The sequence below is a fragment of the Sander vitreus genome, chromosome 20, assembly GCF_031162955.1.
Source record: "Sander vitreus isolate 19-12246 chromosome 20, sanVit1, whole genome shotgun sequence".
NCBI lineage: Eukaryota > Metazoa > Chordata > Actinopteri > Perciformes > Percidae > Sander > Sander vitreus.
In genome coordinates this window covers 9,156,240-9,165,538 of record NC_135874.1, presented here as the reverse complement: position 1 = coordinate 9,165,538, position 9,299 = coordinate 9,156,240, and the positions used below count along the sequence as shown (strand labels likewise).

The 9,299-nt window shown below is 40.8% G+C and overlaps 1 protein-coding gene across 4 annotated transcripts in view; it reads left to right on the top strand.

Moving 5' to 3' along the window:
* The window catches only part of tnika (TRAF2 and NCK interacting kinase a), a 68,658-nt gene extending 59,793 nt beyond the window's left edge, over nt 1–8,865 (top strand). For 3 of the 4 annotated variants that reach the window (XM_078276726.1, XM_078276725.1, XM_078276723.1), the window contains 6 exons: nt 138–272; nt 672–772; nt 1,766–1,915; nt 3,900–4,059; nt 5,221–5,360; nt 5,978–8,865. In XM_078276726.1, the coding sequence (XP_078132852.1) occupies nt 138–272; nt 672–772; nt 1,766–1,915; nt 3,900–4,059; nt 5,221–5,360; nt 5,978–6,061 (770 nt within the window). In that variant the 3' untranslated portion in view covers nt 6,062–8,865. Of the gene's footprint in view, nt 1–137; nt 273–671; nt 773–1,765; nt 1,916–3,862; nt 4,060–5,220; nt 5,361–5,977 lie in introns of those variants that run through there. The other variant, XM_078276724.1, reaches the window with a different exon arrangement.
* Nucleotides 8,866–9,299: the final 434 nt, after the last annotated feature.

Below are 9,299 nucleotides of genomic sequence, written 5' to 3'. Positions count from 1 at the left end.
TCTAGGTCAGTCGCAATTGCCTGGTAACGTGCCATTGTGTGTGCTGTGTACAGCCAAATAGGTTTTGGGTTTTTGGGACTTCCTTCCTATAAATTCAATCTCATTTCTCTTTCTTCCTCTGTCCCTCCTTTTCTCAGGGAAAAAGAATAAGTTGCGTGTCTACTATTTGTCCTGGCTGAGGAACAGAATATTACACAACGACCCAGAAGTAGAGAAGAAACAGGGTTGGATTACAGTTGGGGAACTGGAGGGCTGTGTGCATTATAAAGTTGGTAAGGATCTGTATATGTGTACATGAATGAATACATTAATTTTGATTACACGTGCAAAGGCTGGGGATGTGTAAAATTGTACATACAGACAGACAATACCTTTGCTACCAGTTACTCAGATTGTTGCCAATTATAGATACCTTTGTGTTCTCAAGGGAAGTTGCTTTACAGACTAAGATGGACATTTTTTTTTTGCATCAAATGCATGATATTTAGACCAGTAAGGAAAGTGGGGACAGGGTTTATGATAAATGTGTTCCTAATGTTGAGAAACAAAAGATGTTAGATGTATCACCTTCTTAATATATAAAATTGTATGTACATCAGGTCAGAATGCCAAAGTATTAAGGTGCAGCTGTTCATGTGTGTCACTGTGTGTCCTGTTTGTCCTGTTTCCAGTAAAATATGAGAGGATTAAGTTCCTGGTGATTGCTCTGAAGAATTCTGTGGAAATCTATGCCTGGGCTCCCAAACCCTACCACAAGTTCATGGCCTTTAAGGTACACAAGCACAATCATGCACATACTTTACACTCATTAAAGCTTCAGTGCACAACTATTTTATAACAATGAACGTCTGTTACATTCAAGCTATTGCCAAATGAGTTGCTACAAAGCTAAGACTATCAGCTCCACACAACTCTTTCTGTATTTCTCGGCATGGCTATGTTTACAAAATGGTGTAGTCCAGTGACTGTTAGTGCGATGAAGATCAAGTGAAGATAATTGCCTCTTCTGAAGAGTCCATGTTTTTTTTTTAATCCTCCGTGTCCTCCTTGGCTGCTAGCAACTGCGTTGAGGAGGGGTGGGGGGGGGCAGTGCGCAATGACCGAAGGCTTGCGTCATGTGGACGGGCCAACTGTTGTCATTACTTAGAATTCCTCATGGATGCGACAGAAACTACGCACTATACCTTTAACATACACATCTATACAGTCTATATATCTACGACTTTCCACTTCCGGGATTGCTCCGTTGCCGCCGGAAATTCCGCCAGATTTCACTCTTTTCAGCCGGATGTTACCTTGGGCTTTCTTTGTGTTGGAATTTTAAACTCCGGTGGATTTATGAGGACTATGGTTAACTGTTCCTCAGATCTCTGCAGGGTAAATCCAGACAGCTAGCTAGACTATCTGTCCCGTCTGAGTTTTCTGTTGCACGACTAAAACAACTTTTGAACGTACACGTTCCGCCAAAACAAGTTCCTTCCCGAGGCTCTTTTGCAGCGACATGGTGGCTCTGTGTGGTGCTTAGCGCCGCCCATCACGGATTGTGATTGGTTTAAAGAAGTGCCAATAAACCAGAGCACGTTTGTCTCTCATCCTGGTATGCTGTGTGGACTAGCCAGACCCTCCTCCGCAGCGCTGTGGAGGAAGGTCTGGCAAAGTGAGACTAACATACACACCATACACATGTACCTATAGATTAATTGGATCTCATGTTTTCCTACTTTTTCTCCTCCTTCCCCTGTCTGTCTGTCTCTCTCTTTTTCAGTCATTCACAGAGTTGCAGCATCGTCCCCAGCTGGTTGACCTGACAGTGGAGGAAGGTCAGAGGTTAAAGGTCATCTATGGCTCCAGCGTTGGCTTCCATGTCATCGACGTGGACTCGGGCAACCCTTACGACATCTACATCCCCTCACATGTGAGTGCTGTGTGTGTCTGAGTGTATATCTTAAATAAACATGCTTTCTGAATAATGCTCAGTCACCTCCTAATGAATCTGAATGAAGAGAGACACACACACAAATGATGTGAGGCCCAGAGGGATACCAGTATTTTTTCAGTCCTTCCTACTGTATTAGCTGCTGATGTCCTCCTGTGCCAAGGTGAGCACTGACACACACACTGTCTCACGAGGATCGGCTTCTAGGAATACAATTACCTTTTCTTGACAAATTACCTCTTTGATTTACTGTCGTGCAAGTAAAAGATTGATGTGGGTGCTTAACTGGTTTATCAGATGCTTTTGTTGCTAAATATGATGCATTAAGCTGCTATAACATTTCCTGTTGCAAGAAAGAGCGTTATTCTCAAGAAGTCGTTGTATTCTTATAGCCTACCTGTTTTTTTCATTGGCAGCATGCAGTCAGTTATAAATTCTAGTCACTCAATCACTCATGGAAGCTAGGTACACCATCAGTATATGTCCATGTGCGTGCTTGAATGCAAATCAGTTTTTGGTACTTGCATGCAGATTAGTTTGTTCCGTGGTGGCTTAACTAATCGCATGCTCTTACCCGAATCAAGCACAGTTCAGCCAAACTCTTGATTTAGTGGCAATATTTCAGTAAATATAAACCCAGTAAATACAGATGTAAGGACATGCAATTGTAGCCTGTGTTGAATTGAGTCCATGCTTTACAGTGAGTGCCCCACAAGACTTATTATTACAGAATATTCCACTTGAGGTGCTAGTCTTTTTTTGCGATTTTTGCCTTTAATCCATGCTTCCTTTTTGTCTCCTTCCCTGCCAACTTCTCTTCCAGTGTGCCAAACAGATGAAGGTGACATCCTGCCATCCACCCTTTAGACTAGATCAATAGACCTTTAGTAGAACCCCATAGTGGATGCACAGATGTGCTACGTTTGTCTATGTGCAGTACACTTCATTAGAGTAGAGATTAATGGACAATTTAGGGTAGAAACCGGTTGCATGAATGAATTCATCTTACCCACAGGAGACGTAGAAAGGTTGTGAAAAGATGTATACTACTATACTACCAGGGAAATGTTAAGCCATGCTGGAGTCACAACACAAAAATGCTGAAATGAATCCTACTTCCACATATATTCATTATATTCATTAGCATTACTTTCATTTGACTTGCAATTTTATTCAATGCATTGTTGTCAGATGTTTATCACACACCTGACAATATTCCAAAAACTGCACTTGACTTACCAATCAACACCATAGTATGATGTACTCAGAGTGGTTTTGTTAGGTTACAGTGCTGCGGTTTACATATGATACAGTGTGTAAGTTGCTTCCTTAATGTGGTCAGAGTAAACAGAAGTGTGACAATACTATGTGCGTTCCATTTTTAAAAAGGTCTTGTGTACATGCAGTTTCCCGTGGGGTAAGATGAGTTTTGTCATCCCGTTATCACTCACTAATTTTACTGATATGATCTGTTGTTGTGCTCCTGAAGTGTTGTTTTGAGTCACACCTCAGGAGAGCCTGCTGGCACAAATAACGGGGGTTATTCTCTAGGGTACGCTTTGGGTAAAGTGCACAGATTCAAGCTACTGTATGTCTGTGTGTGGTATTGTTCCCAACTCTCCTGATGTTGATTCTCTTAATTAAGGTCAAAGGAAAGTGCAATAGTTTGTCCATTCACTTATATTACAGAACAAGGCTTCTCAGACAACAAGCCAAAGTCTGAACCCCTTGATGCGCTGACACTCCTGAAATTTGGCAGCCTTGTCAATGTCCACAAACTTGCTCTTTAGAGGATTAAAGTATGCCAGTCGGTCCAACAACAACAACAAAAAGCCAAAGAGACAGCCAAATTCTATTGCATTACATGCCCATGATGAAACCTCTGTACTCTTTGAATCAACTGTAGATTATGATTACATTTGACAGATTTCATAAAAGCCTCACGCATGTGTGTCTGCGATAGATCCAGAGCCAGGTGACGCCCCATGCCATCGTGGTGCTCCCTAAGACTGATGGGATGGAGATGTTGCTGTGTTACGAGGACGAGGGCGTCTACGTCAACACATACGGGCGAATCACCAAGGACGTGGTCCTACAGTGGGGAGAGATGCCTACCTCTGTTGGTACGTCCCACCCACACGACTATTTGTGTTTAGTTGATTTAAATGGATTTGTATCAACACTGGAGTCGTTAAAACATCACAGAGAAAAACTCAGTTCAGAGATTTAAATTAGAAAATCACTCAACTTAAGGTTTAAATAACTACACACAACACTCTGAAGGTGCTGCATCACATATACTGTCAGTCTTTGTGACGAAATGTACACAAAGACTGACATCTGTGTTTCTGAAATCAGGTGTGTGTGTGTGTGTGTGTGTGTGTGTGTGTTCTTGTTTAACTAAAACCGGGAGTCCAGTATACTTGTGGGGTCCGGACAGCTTTGTGGGGCCAAAATGCTGGTCTTTGTTTGTTTTTTTTGCCCCCAATGTCTCCTCCCAAGGGCTGTTTGAAGGTTAAGACTTGGTTTTAGGATCAGGATTAGAATTAGGTTATGGTTAGGTATTTAGTTGTAATGGTTAAGGTTAGGGTAAGGTGCTAAGGAATGCATTATGGCAATGACGGGTCCCCACAAAGATAGTGAAACGGTGTGTGTGTGTTGCAATGCAGATGAAAAGTGTAGGGAATTCTCTGGTAGCCATGAGCTTATGGGGGTTCATTGGAGGTTTAATTGCATTCGGAAATCAGTTTATAACATCAGCCTTCGCATAAAGGCCTCCAGAGCTGCTTAGAAGGAGCAAGGACATGGAGGGACGGGGGAGCGAGGGTAAAAGTTTGAGAAATATGAAAAATGGATAGAGCTTATTGATGATCAATAGTCAATGTACAAGGGAAAGTGAGGGTGTAAAGCCTGTTTTATGGTTCTGCGGAGGCTCCACGCAGACCTTTTGCCGTAGCCTACGTAAGTGGCCTGATGTTTAGACTTGTGAGCCTGTGTGTTTGTGTGTGTGTGTGTGTGTGTGTGTTGTATGTGTGTGTGTTGTATGTATGTATGAGCACCGTTTCCATAGTAAAGTACTTTACTACCATCATGTGGTAGCCAGTGGTTTAACACTTTATAGGCAACTACTTAGGCTATTGCTAATGAATCTGGATTCTACATTGGTTTATGGTGTGTTCTAATGGTATGTTTATATATCATTGAGTTGTGAACTCAATGATATAAAAATACATTTATTTATTTATTCTATTTTATTTAAATCTCTCGTGATTTCTCTTTTCCAGCCTATATCCACTCCAATCAGATTATGGGCTGGGGTGAGAAAGCCATAGAGATCCGCTCTGTGGAGACAGGTCATCTGGATGGAGTCTTTATGCATAAGAGAGCCCAGAGACTCAAATTCCTTTGTGAGCGGAATGACAAGGTAAAAAAACAAAACACACACATACTATACACTCTCAAAGTACTCAGTTATTCTTATCTGTTGCTTGGAAATGATTGGAGTACAATAACATCAACATTTAGAACAATACTTGACCTGATCTGGTCTTGTTTTGTACTGGCTCCAGTAGAGTGCTCTTGATTACAGCACAGATGTGTGACAAATAATAATAAGTTGGTATGATTTGCATAGATCTCACACAGGCCCCTTGGAACCAAAAAGCAAACTTTTAATGCTATGTCAGGTAACACATGTTCAAGTTTAGATAAGGTAGCAGATGATTAAGTTTAAGATTACGTTTTTATGGGTAGTTAATTACATACAACATCAAATATGACACCAAATGTAATCACAGAAACATGATTTCAACAAAAATAAATGCTTTAAATGCAACAAAAGAGTTCATACTGAAATGGCATATCCGCAGTTTGTAAAAGCTGACACTCACGATTCACTTATAAATTGAGATGCATGAACATGATAGCCTTAATTAATTACACAATGTACTTACAGAAAAGTACAAACACAAAAATGTTTGTAATACTCACTCACACACTCTCTCTCTCTCTCTCTCTCTCTCTCTCTGTGTGTGTGTGTAGGTATTCTTTGCATCGGTGCGTTCGGGAGGTAGCAGCCAAGTTTTCTTCATGACCCTCAACAGAAACTCTATGATGAACTGGTGATGGCTCTTCCCACTGTCCACTCTGCCTCGCTCTCCCATTGGCCTGCCCAGCGACTAACCTTGGTCTACGGCACATCTGACAAACAATCCAGATTGACTGAGAGGCCACAAGTAAACTCTTTTAATACAGGAGAGACTAAAAACGTGTAGAGGAAAAAAGAAAAAAAAACTATCGTAGAGAAAAACAACAAAGGCCTGTTCTGAATGAAGAGACATTTTACCCTAGATTATGTCGGGTCATGAAGAAGCCATCGTTACTCAACTGACTGGCAAACTGGTGCCACTGACTTTCCAAATATTCTCTTCCTCTGTCCCTGTCTGTAACTGTTCTCCCGCTCTGTTTGTCTCCTCTCTCCTAACAGACCAGTGCATTCAAGTGTTCAACAGCTGTAGTAATACACTTTACACCCGCCTCCTTCTGTCGCTTCCTCTTCTTCCCTTTGATGCCCCCCCTCCCCCTTTCTGGTAGATCTAGTCATCACTTTTTCAATCCTTTGACACCCATGTTCTCTATTTTCCTCACTTCCTATCTGCCATGTGTGAGCTCATTCCCGGAGAACTTACACCTCAGAGGTCGGAGGAATAGAAGAATAAGATTCAATATAAATTCCAATACATACTTCTGAATATGAGGGCACCTAAGGGATGACAAATTTGCTCTGGATGTCGGCAGTGAAAGCAGACAGCCTGATTGATTTTCTTTCTCCTCTGTCACTCCCCTCCTCCTCCACTTCTCCTCTCACCATCTTTTCGGGGCCCTGAGTAAACTGAACTGTAATTTAGTGTTCGATCGCATTTCGCTGATAGAGATGCGGTGAGACAATCTGCTGTCATAGTCGGGTGGTCACAGTATGCAAAGATGACGTCTGTGTTGTCCCTTTAAAATAAAGTCACTAGTTCATCCTCTTTCCCTCATCATCATCATCCCTATTATCTCCCTGTTTCACACTCTTATGTCTTTAAACTCTGAAGGTGCTGCATCACATATACTGTAGTATTGAATGAACTAAGAGCATTATTCAGTTCATTCTTTATACTTTTGTTCTTCTCTTTCTGTGGCTGAGACAGTCTTTGTGACGAAATGTACAGCACATCTGTGTTTCTGAAATCAGGTGTGTGTGTGTGTGTGTGTGTGTGTTTGTTTGTTTTACTATATTCGTGGGGTCCAAAAACCGGGGAATACAGTATACTTGTGGGGTCTGCACAGCCTTGTGGGGCCCAAAATGCTGGACCCCACAAGGTTAAAGGTCTGTTTGAGGGTTAAGACTTGGTTGTAGGATTAGGGTTAGAATTAGGTTATGGTTAGGGTGAGGGTAAGGGTTAAGGTTAGGCATTTAGTTGTGATGGTTAAGGTTAGGGTAAGGGGCTAGGGAATGCATTATGTCAATGACGGGTCCCCACAAAGATAGTGAAACAAACTTGTGTGTGTGTGTGTGTGTGTTTCTTTGATGTTGAAATGACTCCCATTCAAATCAAGTTTTAATCAAAGTGGGACATTGAAATCAATGGCCAGAAAAGGAGTCAAGTAATTCAGTGTCTGTGCGTGAACTTTTACCTGAATGCAATCAAAGCCACATTGAGTTTGTTTACATGCAGATTTATGAAATTATCTTCTTAGTATGAAGTTTATGAGTTGAAGTGTCTGAACACTGAGCATTTAAAGATAGGCAATATTAGTTGATTTGTTGATTTGTTTCTTTTAACACAGTAGTGGCGATTCACAAATGCAACCATGCTGCTGTGGGGAATATAAAGATTCTTATCCTGAATACAACCTCAACAGGATATGAGCTACGATCCCAAATACTGTGTGCATGGGAAAGCACTCCTTGTTAAAAGCTGTCCTTTTGAATCATGCTCCTCCCTGATTGGTTCTTCTGGTTTTGGCTCCTAACTGTTTGTACTGGTCCTAGCACGATGTAAGCAAAAACGAAAATGGAGGCCAAAAGATTCTCGCTCACGCTATAATTAAGAATTTAATTGCCTATACGGTTAATTTACACTGTTTTTTGCGTGTGTTATTGTTTAACTTTAACACATTAAAGTGATGTTTTTTGTCTCTTCTAACGGAGATGTACTTTTTTTTTTTTTTAAAGAGTAACTGAATATGGTATGATAAAACCATGCCATTTCTTTTTAAATGCTTAGTACAGGTCAATCATTAATACATACTGTATTAAATTTATAACACTATTGAGGGTGGACTAGTTCATGCATACTCATCCACATTGGAGAGCACTGTAATGCAGATGAGTCTTTTTTTCTGGTGGATATACGGCAGGTTTGGCCTGCCATGTTGGCCTGTGGTTAACAAACGTTGAGGTGACACAAAAAATGGACTCATTCCCCAATGATGTAATTATCATTTGAATCAATTATTTTTTTTTAAATGCAGTTTTTAAAACAGGACATTTTTCACATCCACCCAGTAGCTGCTCCTGTGCAGCTGCAAGTTAGGTTCACCAATCTCTGTTAGAGGGAGCAGGCTAACATTTTAGCAATAAGAGCCGAGCTGAAGAAAACCACTGTCTTCCTTGTGTGTGCACGCATGCATCTGTGTGTATGATTAATGTGTAAATGGGGCATTATTATTATTATTATTATGTTTGTCTATCACGGAATTCACTCTTGCCATTGGAAAAGGCTGACGGTCATTACACTGAGGACTCTCCTTTCAAAGACAAAACCACTGTATTCTTTATTCTGTTTATTTTGAAAGAGTATTACTAATGTCCTGTTTTGGGATGTATTTGTTTTGTAAAAGAGATGCTGTAAGAGAGAAATAAATTAAACTAGAGCATTATGCTTCTGGAGTTCTGTGGGTTTTTTTTGTGTGGATGTGTTTGTGTCTTTTTTTTGCCAAGTGTGCACATTTGTATCACTTTGGACCCTCAGACTTTGTCCGTCTCAAGTTTATCATTAACTCTGTGTGTGGGTGGGTGTGTGTGGGTGTGTGTGGGTAATCAATATTACTATAAAAAGAATTCCAACTTTGAAACGGCGCAGGAACATTTACTATTTGGCAGTAATTTAGAACCCCATTATTAATTGCTACACACGGTATATCATTGTCCATAATGTACCAGCATGAAACACCACAAACCTGAAACCAGTGTTTTCCAAAAATAGAATCCAGACTGTCTCACTGTTTGGTCACCATGATTATCATTTCCCTGCTTCCCTCCAATAGTAATGTGTGTGTGTGTGTGTGTGTAAAAGTATAAAAGACTTCTGCTCTG